The following is a 16,384-nucleotide window of genomic DNA, read 5'->3' on the forward strand; positions in this document are numbered from 1 at the left end:
GGGTAGCCCAGACAAGCCCAGTCCCTCTCTTGGTCAGTAAAATTGATGTCACTTCTGAAGGACAGGTGGACATAGCGTTCTCTGCCTGAGAACACTATGCCAAAATGGAGCATCTCGGGGCCGGGAAGGTGGCACTAGTGGTAAGGTGTCTGCCTTGCAAGCGCTAGTGTAGGACGGACCGCGGTTCGATCCCCCAGCATCCCATATGGTCCTCCCAAGCCAAGAGCGATTTCTGAGCGCATAGCCAGGAATAACCCCTGAGCGTCAAACTGGTGTGGCCCAAAAAACAAAACAAGGGGCCGGGCGGTGGCACTAAAGGTAAGGTGCCTGCCTTGCCTGCGCTAGCCTTGGACGAACCGCGGTTCGATCCCCCAGTGTCCCATATGGTCCCCCAAGCCAGGAGCAACTTCTGAGCACATAGCCAGGAGTAACCCCTGAGCATTACCGGGTATGGCCCAAAAATCAAAAAAAAAATGGAGCATCTCTTTTCTTTCCAAATGGGCCTGGGGCTCCCTTCACCCCCAGGGTTTGGACTGGTCCTCAGGAACCACCTAGGTGAGAAGCTGCATGAACTACTCTGCACCACTAGGTGGCACTGCAAGTCTGCCTCTGGTGACTCTCATGGGGGTGGGGGGGCAGGCTGGCTGAGAAAGTGCCTTCCTGACTTGGTTCAGTCCCTTCCCAGTGAGCCATGCCTAGCCATTCAGCCACCATCACGTGACTGGCTTCACTCATAATATGCACTAAACACGATTAGAGGCAGTTTGTGAGCACCCATAGACCAGGGCCCCTTTCATGGGAAGATGGGGTCAAAACCCAAATCCTGTGATCACCACCAAGCCCAGCTCCACCTGGTAAGCAGAACTGAGAGCTCCTGGGGACCCACTCAGCAGCACCTACCATATGACTCTGCAGCCAGTCGACGAGGGTCTCGGCGGTGGAATCCGGGATCTGGCACCTCAGGCCTTCCTTCTCCTCCGTCTCCATCATGTCTAGGAGTCCGCGCAGGTCCTCCACGAGATGCAGGGCTCTCAGGCTGCCCATGAACGGGGAGCTGGGGGACTGGCAGTCGAAGATGCCATTGGAGTACTCCAGGGCCTTGGAGCCTGCATTTAGGACAGTCACAGACATGTTGGTATGTGTGAACAAGGAACTGGACAAAGGGCTGGAGTGGGCCGTGCTCTCTGAAATAGAGTGGGGTAAAAACCAGCTCTGCAGCCTTGAAGAGACATAGCTGGCCACTAAGTAGGGACTAGATGTTCAGCCAAGGATGGGGCAGGTGTGTTGGACAGCGTTGGGGAGTGGGACACCCCACAGGAAGATGGGCTGGACACTGGGCATGCACACACATTTACTGTATTTGCCGACGTATAAGACGACCCCCTAATTTTGCAGTTAAAACATAGGTTTAGGCCTATATTCGCTGTATCAGACAGAACGTTCCTGTGCTGCAACTGTATGTACCACCGTGAGCCAATCACAACAAGCAAAGGTTCAAAGGTTCTACTGTCATAGACTTCCTCTCTGACTCTGGCCCATCTGAGCAGGCTTTTTACAGTATAGATTCGGGTCCAGAACATTGTCTGATTTGCATGCATAAAAAGCCTTCTTGGATTGGCTGAGTGAGAGAGGCGGTCCGAGCAGCCTTGCAGTGATTGGTGCAGGATCGAGTTGGAAAATTCGTTTTGTGGCAATGTTCAGACAATTTTCGTTTAGCGGCATATTGAAACATTTTTCGGGATATACTCGGCGTATAAGACGACCCCTGATTTTCGGTTGACTTTTTTTTGTTTCAAAAGTCGTCTTATTTGCCAGAAAATACGGTAGTCGCCTGTGGTGTGCGTCAGAAAGCTGGCTCAGAAGACATTTCTCCTTTACAAAGGATGCCAGTGCAATATGGGGGAGGCCAGAGGATGGGCATTCCCTGTGAAGAGAGGAAGCCATGTGTTACCTGCAAGCAGTGCAAGCAAGAGGTCTCACTTGTGATGGCCTTCACATGTGGTTACCTCACCTCTGATCACCTGCAGTTACCTTACCTGTGATCACCCTCACCTGCAGGCCTACCACCTGTGATCGTCCTCACCTGAGGGTACATTGACTGTGATCACCCAAACCTATACTCGGGCTCACCATGGGCACATCACCTTGATTGCACTCACCTGCGATGATGCCATCCATCTGTTCCAGTGCGGCCGCCAACATGTCGCTCGCGTCACTCATCATTTTGCTTCTGGTCCCGGGCCAACACTATTCGAATCTGAAAGGACAAAGGCTTCAGGGTCACCTTGTCATGGGTGATGCCCACTCTAGGAAGCCAAGGTAGAGAGAAGACCTCCTGGGTGGGATTCAGGATTGAGACCTGGAGCCTGAGGTGCCCCCATTGCTGCAGGTGACTCAAGCTGAGGGCAGCCAAGGTCACCTGGGAAGGTAAGAAGGCATCTCCTGAGCTGGTACACATCTGACATGCAGGACTTTTCCATCCCTAGTCCCTGCCCATCTCTACTGTCTGCACTGCCAACCACCCTTGGTGTGTGTTTTTTCTCTCTCTCTCTCTCTCTCTCTCTCTCTCTCTCTCTCTCTCTCTCTCTCTCTCTCTCTCTCTCTCTCTCTCTCTCTCGGTGTTTTCTCTCTCTCTTTCTCTCTCTCTCCCCCTTCCCCCTCTCTCTCTTTCTCTCTCTCTCTCTCTCTCTCTCTCTCTCGGTGTTTTCTCTCTCTCTCCCCCTTCCCCCTCTCTCTCTTTCTCTCTCTCTCTCTCTCTTTTTTTTTTTTTTTGTTTTTTTGGGTCACACCTGGCAACGCTCAGGGGTTACTCCTGGCACTATGCTCAGAAATCGCTCCTGGCAGGCTCGGGGGACCATATGGGATGCCGGGATTCAAACAACCGTCCTTCCGCAGGCAAGGCAAATGCATTACCTCCATGCTATCTCTCCGGCCCCCTCCCTTGGTATTTTTGCTGTCTAAACACAGGACCACACATGCGCATTGATGCCATTTTGTGGAGTGGAAGGCGTAGGAGTCAGCCAGGCTCAGAGATCCTCCACGCAAGGCCTCTGGTCTCCCTGAGGCTCACAACCCTTGTGAACACTTTGATCCACTAAAAGAGGACTGAACATGTGCTGCCATCCAGCAAAGAGCAGTGTGTCACGGCCTGGAGGTGCAGGACACTCCAAATCTGAGAGTCTCAGGACTTCGCTATGGCCTCGTTCCGGCTCGGGCTCTGCTCACTGCAGTGCTCTGGCAAAGACACTGATGGAGCTGAGTCAGGATGGGTGAGTTCCAGTAGGAGTAAAGAGCCTTTGGGACTGTAGCAGAAGCCCCAGAAATTCCTCTGGCAGGCCTGCAGCCTGCCAGAAACCTTTGCCCTGGGTTTCCAAGCAGCCAATGTCCATCCAGGGCTTCACTTTCACAACCAGCTTCATGGCTGACTCCAGACCACAGCAGCTGGGAGCCCCGTCTAACTGGCGTCCCTGCTTCCCCCAGGCGACACGGCGGCTGTCACTCGAGCAGACTTCCTTCAGAATCTCTAAGCACATCTCTCTAGAGTGTCAAAGGTCACCCCCATTTTGAGAGGGAGGAACTACCGGTGCACAAAACACCCACAAACCCAGTAGCACTGAATTGCACCCTTGCTCATGCCTCACACAGAGGGTGGGCAAGAATGCAGGTGGGGGATGCTGGATTCTGGGTAAGGAAAGTCCAGGGGGGCCAGAGAGTCACTGAAAGCAGAAGGCTAAGAGGTGGATAAGACACTGTGGAGGCAGCAGGCTACAAGGGGTCCTGAGTGTCAGCTGGTGGGTCAGGGAAGCAGGTGGCATGGAGTGTATGCTAGACTTGATTCTAAGTGTGGGGATCTCAGATGAAATGGTGGGGTCCCCATTGCAAGGCCCAGGACCTTCAGCCACACAGAACAGCAGGAGCAAAACCACCCAACAACCTTTGGCCACTCAGCTCCCTCCAACTAACACTTCCCAAGGCTTTGCCGAGTCCAATTTACTAGAGGCCAAGCCTTTGTTTAATGCCATCTATGTGGTGGCAATACTAAATCATTGTAACAGCTTCTAAATGTCCCTTTTGGGCCTCTCCTCTGAACACAGAGCTGCCATCTGCAGACAACCAGAGTAAAACTGACAGACCAATGGCCAGGAGACTGGGGGACTGGGAGAAAAGAGTTGAAGGTTCCACATTCTCCTTTTTTTTTTTTTTTTTTTTTTTTTTTTTTTTTTTTGGTTTTTGGGTCACACCCGGCATTGCTCAGAGGTTACTCCTGGCTGTCTGCTCAGAAATAGCTCCTGGCAGGCACGGGGGACTATATGGGACACCAGGATTCGAACCAACCACCTTTGGTCCTGGATCGGCCATTTGCAAGGCAAACGCCGCTGTGCTATCTCTCCGGGCCCCACATTCTCCTTATTAATGAACTTAAAGTAAGGCAATATAAGGTTCCTGGCTCACTGGAACCCCCCATGTCTGAATCCTAAAATTTGATATTGAAAGGAGAGGGCTGGGGCTGGAGAGATAGGTGGAGGTAAGTCATTTGCCTTGCATGCAGAAGGTCAGTGGTTCGAATCCTGGCATCCCATATGGTCCCCTGAGCCTGCCAGCAGCAATTTCTGAGCATAGAACCAGGAGTAAACCCCTGAGCACTGCCGGGTGTGACCCAAAAAAACAAAACAAAAAAAAACAAAAAAAAAAAAAAGGAGAAGGCTGAGGATGGGAGCAGACATAGATAGCCCAAGCATGAATGTTTTCTAACCACAGATCATAATGCCACAGGAGTCCAGGGCTTCAAGACTTCTGTTCCCACTGGCCTAGGAAAGATCCAAGGAAATGGTGCTGCTCAAGCCCTGTGGTGTTGAGAATCTATAGGACTGCACCTTGAGTTGCTTGGAGGATTGAACTTGGGTCAGTCATGTACAAAGCATATATAACGCATGTATAAGCCCCTGTATTATATATCCAGCCCTGAGAGACTACTTAATTATATGGGAGAAAAACAGTCACCGGCACAAAAATACCGTGAGGGAGTCCTGGAGATAGGGGAGAGAATGGCTGGGGGTGCAGACCTCCACTCAGTCCTGCTCTGCCTGTCCTCAGCACCCAATATGGTCCCCTCCCTGTGCCAGGAGTGATCCCCGAGCACAGAACCAAGAGTAAGCCCTGAACACCACTGAGTGTGCCCACAAATGAAACTTAAATAAAATAAAGACCAGGGCCCGGAGAGATAGCACAGCGGCGTTTGCCTTGCAAGCAGCCGATCCAGGACCAAAGGTCGTTGGTTCGAATCCCGGTGTCCCATATGGTCCCCCGTGCCTGCCAGGAGTGATTTCTGAGCATGGTGCCAGGAGTAACCCCTGAGCACTGCCGGGTGTGGCCCAAAAATCAAAAAAAAAAAAAAAAAAAAGAATAAAATAAAGACCAAAGAAGCAGAAAGGATAGAGGGGAGCTGAGCTCAGAGTTGATATTGTCCTAGAGGGAGAGCCTCTCCTCCCCAAAACACAAATGTTCCAGAAACACTAAGAATCGTTGGATTCTCCTCCAACACTTTCAAATGCTTGGACCATGACACAGTTCCTTAAATATTTTGTTTTTTTAGCACAACTTCAACATACCAAGGGCTCCACAAATATTTGCAGACCAAATAAGAAAACACTTCTTTTAACCACCTGCGTAAACACAAACACTCGGGAAGGGGACCTATCTATGGCCTTTCAAAAGGGGGAGGGTGCCTATCCTGCCCACCCCATGTGGGCCCCAATAAGTGGAAGATGCAGTCAGCAGTTGAGAGGCTCCCCGCACACACAAACCCAGTGGAGAGGTTCATATAAAACAGGGGTCTCAAACTCGCGGCCCGCAGGCCGTTTGTGGCCCTCTGTACAACATTTTGTGGCCCATGGCCGGCCTTCAAATATTGCAGTATTCTCGATTATTCGCTTACCAAATAATCGCAATGAAAATCGCATTAGTAAGAAAAAAATCGCATTAAACATTCGCATACCCTGAGCAGTTTTGTTCGGGGTATGCAAATGTTTAATGCGACTTTTTGCGATTTTTTTTCTTACTAATGCGGGGTGTGTATGTGTATTTTGGGTCACACCCAGCTGTGTGTGTGTGTGCGCACATGCGTGTGCAGTGTGTGTGTGTGTGTGTGTGTGTGTATTTTGGGTCACACCCAGCAGTGCTCAGGGGTTATTCCTGGCTCCATGCTCAGAAATTGCTCCTGGCAGGCATGGGGGACCAGATGGGATGCTGGGATTCGAACCGATGACCTTCTGCATGAAAGGCAAACGCCTTACCTCCATGCTATCTCTCCGGCCCCACTAATGCAATTTTTTATTGCGAATATTCGATAAGCAAAATCCCTTTAGCGGCCCGGCATCACCCTGACTTTGTCTCTTGTAGTCCCCAGGTAAATTGAGTTTGAGACCCCTGATCTAAAAGCAACAACTTGACTCTGGGCAGGAGATGAGAAACTTGGGGGGAAATTGAGTCTCCTCGCTCCCATCTCAGGTTGTAGACTAGCCCCCGGCCCATGATAGTGAGATATGCCCCCTGCATTCACCCCCTCAGGAGCTGCTCTGGGATTGCTGACCTCGGCCCTTAGATCAGCTTCAGTCCAAATGCAACAGCTCCGGAGCACACCTGATCCTTCTTCTGCCTGTACTGTTCCAGACCCTCAGACACCAGCCCTCAGGGGCCCTTGTGCCAGATCTCCCCAACACCCTACTGAGGCCTCAGGCCTGGTCAGGAACACCCTGGATGCAGGAAGCTTCCAAACTCAGCAGCAAGCTGGGTCCCCACCACTGCTGCCCCACAAGACACACATTTTCATTCTGTCCTGGCTGCACTGAGCCAAATCACAGATGCTTTCCTCGAGTTTGGGAGCTCAGTGCGTAAGTGATGGAGGTGTATGGGCAGGGACAGTGATCTCTGCTCAGCCCCATTGTTTTGTAGTTCTGGATCACCCGCAGACTTGTCCAGGTTCTATTTTCCTTCTTGGATCCACCAACCTCACTCTTAGCTGACTAAAAGCATTTAAGCATCCTGGGCCAGCAGCTCCCGCCAGGGCAGACCAGCAGGGAGCACAGCTGTGCAAACTCCAAAAGGGAGAGAAGATGCAAAGAACGGCCAAGCGCAGTAGAAGAGTGAGCCAGGCAGCTACCTAGCTGTGACTGCCTCATTAGCGTTACTCAAAATAAACAAAAAACATTGAGAACCTTTCACAAGGGGTGAGGCTAGGTATTAGATATTGAGCCTCATCAGTACTAGTGTTTTCCCTGACACCCTCCAAAGCCAAAACATGTCATTCGGAGATTGTTCGACATTTTTGCTAGGTGTTTTTATCTTCTTCCCTCACACAAAGTTAGGGATGGTCCTGAGCCCTGAGGTCACGTCCAGGGAAGAAGTAAAGGCCCAGAGCAAAGCCCTCAAATGTTAAACCGTTACCCTAGAAGGGAAAGATCCCTGAGATGGGAGGCATGGGTCTCACTGAAGGAGCTACCCAACTTCCTGTCCTTTTGCTGCCACCGTGGGAAAGGAACCCACCCATTCCAGAGTGCCGGGCTGCTGGGGACCCCTGGGTGCTTCCAAGTTCAGCAGGAAAGGCAGCTGGACTGCCCAGGTGATTCGTGTCCAAGTCCTCCTGTGGGGTGTGAGGCAGGCAGCCTCTTGGCAGAGGACACATGGACTATGGCCGGATGGGGAGGACATGCTGGGAGAAAGTGACCCACAAGGGCCACAGGTCCAGGAGTCAAAGTGAAGGGGCAACTGGTCTGGGATTCAACTCTACCCAGTTGGCAGGGCACACTCCCAACAATCCCAGAACACCCTGGAAAAGGTCCTACCAGAGCTAGGACTTTCCCCAGCATGCACCCCTGGAACTGGCTCAGCAGGGAATATGGACTCTGCACCTGTTATCACTCGACATGGCATATGGCTCATTGTCATCTCCTGAGTTCACATAAACAAGAAAGACTCTCTTCATCTTTCTTTTCTCATCTATCTGTCTCTCTTGCTCGCTTTACTACTATCATCAACAGGAACTTCCACAAAATGTAAACATGCAGTCTTGGGTGTAAGGAAAGAAAACACTGAAACATCTGAGGAGCGGCAAATGGCACTATTAATAGCTGGAGAGTCAGTCCTACAGCAGAATTACTTTCTGGTTTGAGGTCTGCCAGCATCGTACCAACACCTGGCCGGCCACCTTCCACTGCCTCCTCTCCACATTGCCAACCCTACCCACAGAGAAGCCTGGGGTAGGAGGTATAGGTCCATCTACTGGCATCCTGGGGCTCCTCTGGGTGCTCGCTTTCCACATGCACCTCTGCCCCTAACCTCTGGGGACCTGCAGAAGAGCCAAGGTCCATGTAGGAGCATCTGGCCACAGGAGCTGATGGGGATAAAAATTAATGGCAGACCTGCTCCACAGTCCTGACTCTCTATAGGACACACACCCACACACCCAGGGGTCCATGCACTGTCCACTGTCCTCCCCTGAAGGCTTCTGGGGGTCTTTCCAGGGACTCTGCACCTGGTTTTGAGTGGTATTTGGGGGCTCTGCATTGTATGATACTTTTCAAGGAGGCCTCAGTCTGCCCCTCACCCCAAGGATCTCTTCTGGGCATCCATCCCAGCTGGAGGCTCAGCAGAAACTCTCAAGAGTATCCTGTTCTGGGCGAGCAGGCAGAAGCAAATGGGCAGGGACATGCTCTGGTGGGTGAGACTAGAGTCCACTTGTCTACTTATAGATTCAGGGCTAGAGGAGGTACCACATGAGTGAGTGATAGATACTCACTGTGCGTGTGTCCAGGATGTGGTCTCCCTCCCAGTCCTGCTGCAAGGTCCTAAGCCCACCCTAAGCAAGAGAACCTCAATGCTTCATATAAATGCTTCCCCTTGGCCTGCATGAACATGCTCGAACCTTGGTCGACCCCCCTGAAGGAGTGAGGTTTTCTCCAGCAGCCTCAGCAGCAGCGAGTGAGGTGACCACCCCTTATGCCTACAACACTATAGAGGATGCCTGTTTCTCTCGGGCTCCAGGATGCAGCTTATATAGACAGAACAGCTTCATTTACTGAATGTGACTGGTATAAACAGACCTTCTTTCCTCACTGCATGTGGCTGGTATAGAAAGAGATCCACTTTCTACACTGAATGAGGGTAGTGCAGACAGACCCACTTCCGTCACTGACTGCAGCTGGTGAAAATGAAGGTCTGCTTTCTTCACTAAACATGGCTGGTATAGACAGACCCGCTTCCTTCACTTTGCCTGTAGTTGCCACTCAAGGAATGCAGGAGTTACTAACCCTCAAAACAGATCATTCCCCAAAACACACATTTGCAAGTCTTTCTGACAGTATCACAAAAGCAGCAGCTAAGAACATGGTTAGAAGTAGCATGGTCTAGCCAGAAAGATCCTAGAAGACAGAAACAGCTGTGAGGCGGAGGGATCTCCTCTCAAGCCACTTACCACCACCACCACCACCACCACCACCCCATTACACATACACATCTTGCAGCTATGTTCAAGAGGGGGAGCACAGTAGGTCCAGAACATTCTTCTCTGGTGTACCTGCTGACACACACTACCACCTCATGGACTCCTGGCTTTGCACCAATATCAACTTAAGAGCCAAGCATGAGGGTGCAAGTGGGGATCAGGACATGCTTGAGGTCATAGCACTCATCTGCTTGTGCTATCCCATGGTGCCAGGTGAGGTCCAGAGCCGTCTCTGCCATGGTCAGGGTGTGTGAGCAGCATCTGAAGCATGTAGACGCCTCCTCCATCATGCTAATACCAAGATGACCCCCTGCCCAGGTACGTGGGAGTGCTCAGGGTAAAGGGTTAGGAGCACAAAGAGGGGCTGAGCACCTTGCACACGTGACATATGCAGGCTGAGTAGGGTTACCATGAGGCCACGCAGGGCAGAGAGAGAAGCTGTGAGGGCTCCACTACAGAAAACTAGAGTATAACCTGCACCAGATTTGACTACTAGAGACCACCAGTGTAAAGATAAGCAGAAGACACAGTATGTATGGAATCTGTGTGTGTGTATATCCATGCTCTTTTCCCAAATATATTAAAAACAAAAAAACAAAAAACATTTCTTTCAAGGTTGACGTTGAGTGCTAAAACTTTTCCAGACACTGACCACATACCCTGTGCTCACACAACATGTTTCCTCTGAGTCCCTGGGAAACTGAGGCAGACCTTCATGGTCCCAAAAGGGATTGCAGTGTCTTCTACACAAAGAAGTGGGCCAACCACACGGAGGGTGTAGGTACTTCCCATATATAGGATGTGGTAGTGAGAAAAGGGCAACACTCTCTTAGGTGTCACTGATGAACCCACTGCAGCAAAGACACCAAATCCATGTGGACACCCTCTCCTTGGCACAGTGGGGAGAGAGCCCTATACTCCAGGGTGAGGCAGGATGGGGAAGGGGGACTGACCAGGACACTCAGGATCCAGGAACTACCCTGAAAAGTTCCTGTCTTCTTGGCCTCTCAGCCTCAGTTACAGGCTGCCATGGTGACGAACGGTCCTAGAACCTGGCTACTGGCAGTTGGCTTTTCTTCCAGCAGAATACAGGATCCTAAAACCAGGCTGTGCTTCGTGGCTCAAGAGTCCATCCATGGCTTCTACTTTATGTAAGTAGGCAGTAAGCAGTGAGGGGGTATGTGCATATATGTGTGCATGTATGTGAGCAAATGCAGGCCACTGCACTCAGAAACAGGTATGTTATGGGAAAGGGCGGACAGGCATTTAAGTACCTGGTACCATTCTGGAACAAGTGGCATCAGTGATGCTGTAACCCTTGATCCATTCAACCCACATCTAGGAAGATGGAAGGGGTCTAGATGACTTACTGCAGTTCATAAAGCCACCCAGAGGTGCTTGTGAGTTACTACAAAGTCTAAAATGACACAGAAGCTGGCTCCTCATTGCTCAGCCATGAAATAGAATACACTGACGTGGGCCCAAATCCACTTGAAGATGTAGCTGATGGCTATACAAGATACTGAGTCATGAGGCCATCACACCTCAACAGTGAGGCTCTGGTCCTTTCCATTTCTCTATGGTCCTACATGCTCCCAGCACTTTTTGGTGACACTGTGTGTCCCATGAAAACAGATGGGTCATCAAAGGGATGCTCTACCTAGGGCTGCCAGACTAGGGTGGGACAGGGTTAGTTTCTTGCAACCAGAAGAGTCGTTATGGAAACAGAATCATCACACAGAGAAACAGGACAGGACAGGCTAGTGCTTAGGGGGAAAGACACACCATTCCTCTCTCCCTGCCCCACAGTTTCTTTCCCATCTTCTACAGCTTCCCGAGACAAGGAAGACCCACATTTTAGACCCAGGGGCTCAATGGCATCACTTGTCTCCTCCAGCTCCAGCTCAGACCTCAGCCTGTCTGTGGGCTACTTCCCCCACGGTGACGAGCTCTCCTACGAAGACTCGGGTTCCGATACCTCCCTACCCTACTTGGTCCCACCAATCCAGAGCAAGTGGAAGATAGAGAATCTAGGGAGGCAGAGGGGCAGGAGACAGCAGGGCGAAGACAGCCCCAAGCCCTTCCGCAGGCAGGCCCAGAATGATGGCTCGAGCTTGGAAAGGAAAGTGGTCATGACCAGCTGCTACCTGTACAGAGACGCCGGGTGGGGGGACAGGAAACTGCCAGGCAAGAAGCAGCTGAAACTCAGACAGCTGAACTCGCTGGTCCAGAAGCTACAGACTTTTCTGGAAAACCAAAAAAGTGATGAAAGCACTGATGAGGACGGCCAAGCGCCTGGCAACCCTGCCCCTGATTTGGCAGAACAACAGGCCACTGAGCACCATGTACCTGAGCAGGGAGAGGCCATCCAGTTCATGGAAGAAGATACGACTCTTCAGGGACACGACCTGGTTGAGGTGAGCGAAGGAAACCCCAGGTGCCAGAGATCAGTTAGAATGAGAGGGAGCAGGGCCAGAGTGGACATAGTGACCCAGAGAGAAAATAATTGGGAAGCTAAGGACGCACTGATGGTGACCAGCTGAACAGACATTGAAGGTCTGTGTTGGCTGGTGGGTCAGCCCTGCTCAGTGACTCTAACCCTTGTTCCTTTTCTTGCAGCGGTGGTGCCCAGAAGCAGATGGCACCGCCCTATGGCCAGGGCACTCAGAGAATGAGGCCCCCACCAGGAACATACATAGCCATTACTGTTTCAACTTCCAGGCAGCCATCCGCTGGCTTCGACAGCATGTCCTCTCTTCCCAATGGGGTAGGGGCCACGCAAACAGGGGTCCCTCAAAGAGGTCTCTCCGCAGTTGCATGCGGGTCCAGCCGCAGGTGTCCCTCGAGTTGGGCACCCTGAGAACCTAGAGCTTTAGGGAGCCCGGTTCACTGTGAGTGACTGTCTACCAATAAACCTTGGCAGACGCATCTGCGGCACTGTCTGGTTCTTCCTGCATGACCCCTTTTACTGGCTGCCTCTCACCCCACCTGCTACAGCTGTGGCACTCGCACTAGGCCAGGTGACCCTGGGAGGTCTGAGCACTCTCAGGGTCAAAGTTGGCAGTGACTGCTGGCCAGGGTCACACACACTCCACGCCTGGGTGTAGCACAACCAGAAAGCACGTGCGACACCAGGGATGAGAAATGCTGGAGCTGCTTGGGCTTGTACAATTCACATGTGTGACTCTGGGGATTTGGACGTGGAACTACAGGCCTGCTAGGCAGGTTCTCTCAGCCCCTACAGTTGTTCCTGAGGATTCTGACCCTGACCCAGGCTGAAAGCACAGGCACTGTCTCACAGACAGCTGCACATTATCAGAGCCTTAAGGAGCAACTCCCTTGCCAGCCTGAAGGTGCTTGCTTTTTCCTTTCCCCACACACCCAGATCTCTACTGAGACAGATGTACAACATACAAGTGTGCACACACGCACACATGTGCACACAAACACATACACAAATACACCTAACACAGTCTTTCTAGCTGGACCTGCAGGACATGAGGTCTGGGATACTGTCTATGCCATTAAGCCAGCATTGTACTATGTGGATCAAACCACATTCAACTGTGAACCACTGGGGACTCTACACCATCAGGACAACATCTAGGCACAGAAACTTTCCCTCCTGATCAAAGGGAGAAGGCAGTGATCACGACTTTAGATAATGGCTGAAGGGCTTAAAGGACAGGTGGGACATCAGAGAATGGCATTACTTACTGCTGTGACCACCATGATTTGGAGAGCTCTGTGTGTGTGTGTGTGTGTGTGTGTGTGTGTGTGTGTGTGTGTGTGTGTGTGTATGTATGTGTGTGTGTGTGTGTGAGAAGGGGACTCACTTGGTGGTGCTCAGGTGTGTGTGTGTGTGTGTGTGTGTGTGTCCACTTAACTGTTGGGATTGTGCTCAGGTGTGTGTGTGTGTGTGTGTGTGTGTATGTGTGTCCACTTAACTGTTGGGGATTGAGCCTGAGCATGCAAGGCAAGTAAGTGCCTTACCCACTGGCCGCTGCAATTCATACATGAGGAAGGGGCAGCTAAGAGTGGAGTGGAAGAGCCCATCATCAGGATTTTCCACAGAGATAAGGACCTGCCAAAGGTCACCATTTCCCTGCGCCTGGCTCCTCGGGCACCACCAGCCCTTGCCCCTGGGTACTTCTCAAATCCCTTGGGAGCTATCATCTGACTGTCCTTTAGCAACAACTTCTTCAGAGAAGCCTGAATTCCCTGTCTTTTTCCCTGGCCCGTCCCTGCCACCATAAAGGAATCCTCGACTCAACTCTCCAGTGCCTCCTTAAAGAAGAGGCTAGATGTGACCCATTGCAGAATTATTTACAATAGTCAGAATCTGGGAACAACCCAGATGCCCAACAACAGATGAATGGCTAAATGGAAAATTATGCAGTCAGGAGAGATGAAGTCATAAAATTTTCCTATACATGGATGAACATGGAAACTACTATGCTGAGTGAAATAAGTCAGAAGAAGTGAGACAGACACAGAATAGTCTCATCTATGGGATTTAAGAAAAATAAAACATTATTGTGATAACACCCAGAGATGAGAGCTAGAAGGATTGGCCACGATATGAAGCTTACCACACAGAGTGTTGAGTGCAGTTAGAGAAATAACTACACTAACAACTAGCATGACAATGGTAGTGAGTGAGAAAAGTAGAATGTCTCAAATATAGGCAAAGGGTGGAAAAGGAGAAAGATAGGGGGCATTGGTGATGGGAAGGTTGCACTAGTGAAGGGGGGTGTTCTTTATATTTTTTATACATCTTTATTTAAGCACCATGATTACAAACATAATTCTTTTTTTATAACTGAAACCCAACTACAAACATGTTTGTAATCATGGTGCTTTAATATATTATTTAAAAAGTAGAAGTGACCACACAACAAAGGACTGAATGCAAACTGGGAGTGGTAATCAAAGGGCACCTACAGACTAGAACCCCATCCCAACCCCACCCCAAGTTGCCCCTCACCAAGCACTTGCCAACGGAGTGAACCAGGACCCATGGTTTCATGGTCCACCTCATCTTCTCAAGCAGCAGGCTCAGCCTTGGGGCTTCTGAAACTGCTCAAGGGAACAATCCACCTTCAGCTGAGGCACTGACACATTCAAACCCAAACACAGGGTGAGTGCCATGAGCTGAAGATGGCATGGTGGCTCTCCCAGCCACAGAACGGTTTAACCTGCCTTGCTGTCCTTACTATGCAGGCCTCCTGCTCGAGGACAGAAACAGGGGCAACAGACCAGAAGAAGAAGATCTTCTATTGTCCTTCTAGATTTAAAGGAATGTAAGTGACCCTTGTGAGAAGGCAGCTGCGACAGAGGTGGCTGGGACAGATCCACCTGGGGCAAATCCCCCTCACAATGACTGAAAGGAAGAAGGAAGCTCTGTAGATGTGAAGTCTAAAAGCAGCCTGGTGAGGTCGGCAATATTTTCCATTCTGCCAAGGCCAGAGAAGTTGTTGTCAGCAGCCTTGACATTCAAAGTCCTTCTCATTATGAGCTACAAGTATGGGAATGAGGGTCGCCCATTCCAAGATGGGTGGACGGGTTTACATTGTACTATGTGAATTTCATCTTTTCCTGCAACTCCCCAGTGGCCCCCAATGAGAACAACACGTTGCTTTCAGACATGAAATGAGACCTATCAGATATCACTGGGTTGCTGAGGGAGGAGGCCCACACTCGGTGAGACTGGAGCCCCAAAAACTCTGTCCTGGGACTTTCATAAACCCCTGGGAAGGCCCATCTACACACCCCTCCCTTCAAAGGAATTCAGGCTCTGTGCCCATCTGATTTCAATCTAATGTTTCATGAAAAGCCATTTTCTGTAGAATTGCCAGGTAGGAGGGCAAATATCTTTTTAGATTAGAGCTACTGAATGAAAAATCCATCTCATAATTATGAAAATCCGCATCTAGAAGAAAACCAGAATGGTGATTTACTTAGCACGGGAGCAACTCTCCCGAAGTAATATCTCTACCCCTCTCTTCTCTCTTCCCATATACTATATTTTTCTCTCTATACAACACACCTGACCATAGATGCACAGGCTTTAGCTTCCAATGGTATTCGATCCATGACACACTTGGGGGGGGGGTTGCGTCTTACGGTACAAAAATATGGTACCCACTAGCCACAGAGAGGAAGGCACTCAGGTCTTTTTGATCCAAGTTCTGCTACTGAGAGCAGAGCCTTCCTCAGTAACAGTTGCTGCAGAATTGTAGCACTGATGCCACCATCCCTGCTCACCTTTGGCTGTGAAGCAAAACCCCAGACCCTGAGGTGGGGGGGGGGGGCACGGCTAGAGTCGGTGACCTGCAAATACAAGGTCACCTACTCCAATCCCAGGGCTCTGCCTAGCAGCTCCACTATCTGCAATCCCCAGCATGGCAAAAGGGACTTCCCACCTGGCGGGAGCGTGTGGGCAACACAAAAAGATAGGGACACCTACTGAGCCCCACATTTAAAATGAAGGGCAGGGGCTGGAGATATATATATATATAGCACAGTGGTAGGCTGAGGCCTACCTGGACCAACCCTGGACGGATTCTGGTTCGATCCCCGGCATCTCATATGGTCTCCTGAGTCTGCCAGGAGTGACTTCTGAGCAAAGAGCCAAGAGTAAACCCTGAACACCGCCGGTGTGGCCCAAAAACAAAAAAACAACACACAAACAAACAAACAATAAAATAAAATAAAATAAATGAGGGCCCGGAGAGATAGCACAGCGGTGTTTGCCTTGCAAGCAGCCGATCCAGGACCAAAGGTGGTTGGTTCGAATCCCGGTGTCCCATATGGTCCCCCGTGCCTTCCAGGAGCTATTTCTGAGCAGACAGCCAGGAGTAACCCCTGAGCATCGCCGGGTGT

General features: G+C 50.7%; 1 protein-coding gene across 1 annotated transcript in view; it reads right to left on the bottom strand.

Moving 5' to 3' along the window:
* PPFIBP1 (PPFIA binding protein 1) overlaps window positions 1-16,384 on the bottom strand; it is a 99,857-nt gene that overhangs the window by 38,864 nt on the left and 44,609 nt on the right. Inside the window, exons 3-4 of the mRNA XM_049783789.1 lie at window positions 2,160-2,257; window positions 901-1,106 (exon numbers count right to left, since the gene is read on the bottom strand). Coding sequence (XP_049639746.1) covers window positions 901-1,106; window positions 2,160-2,223 — 270 coding nt within the window. The 5' untranslated portion in view covers window positions 2,224-2,257. The remainder of the gene's footprint in view (window positions 1-900; window positions 1,107-2,159; window positions 2,258-16,384) is intronic.

This window comes from Suncus etruscus, chromosome 11, assembly GCF_024139225.1.
Source record: "Suncus etruscus isolate mSunEtr1 chromosome 11, mSunEtr1.pri.cur, whole genome shotgun sequence".
NCBI classification, from domain to species: Eukaryota; Metazoa; Chordata; class Mammalia; order Eulipotyphla; family Soricidae; genus Suncus; species Suncus etruscus.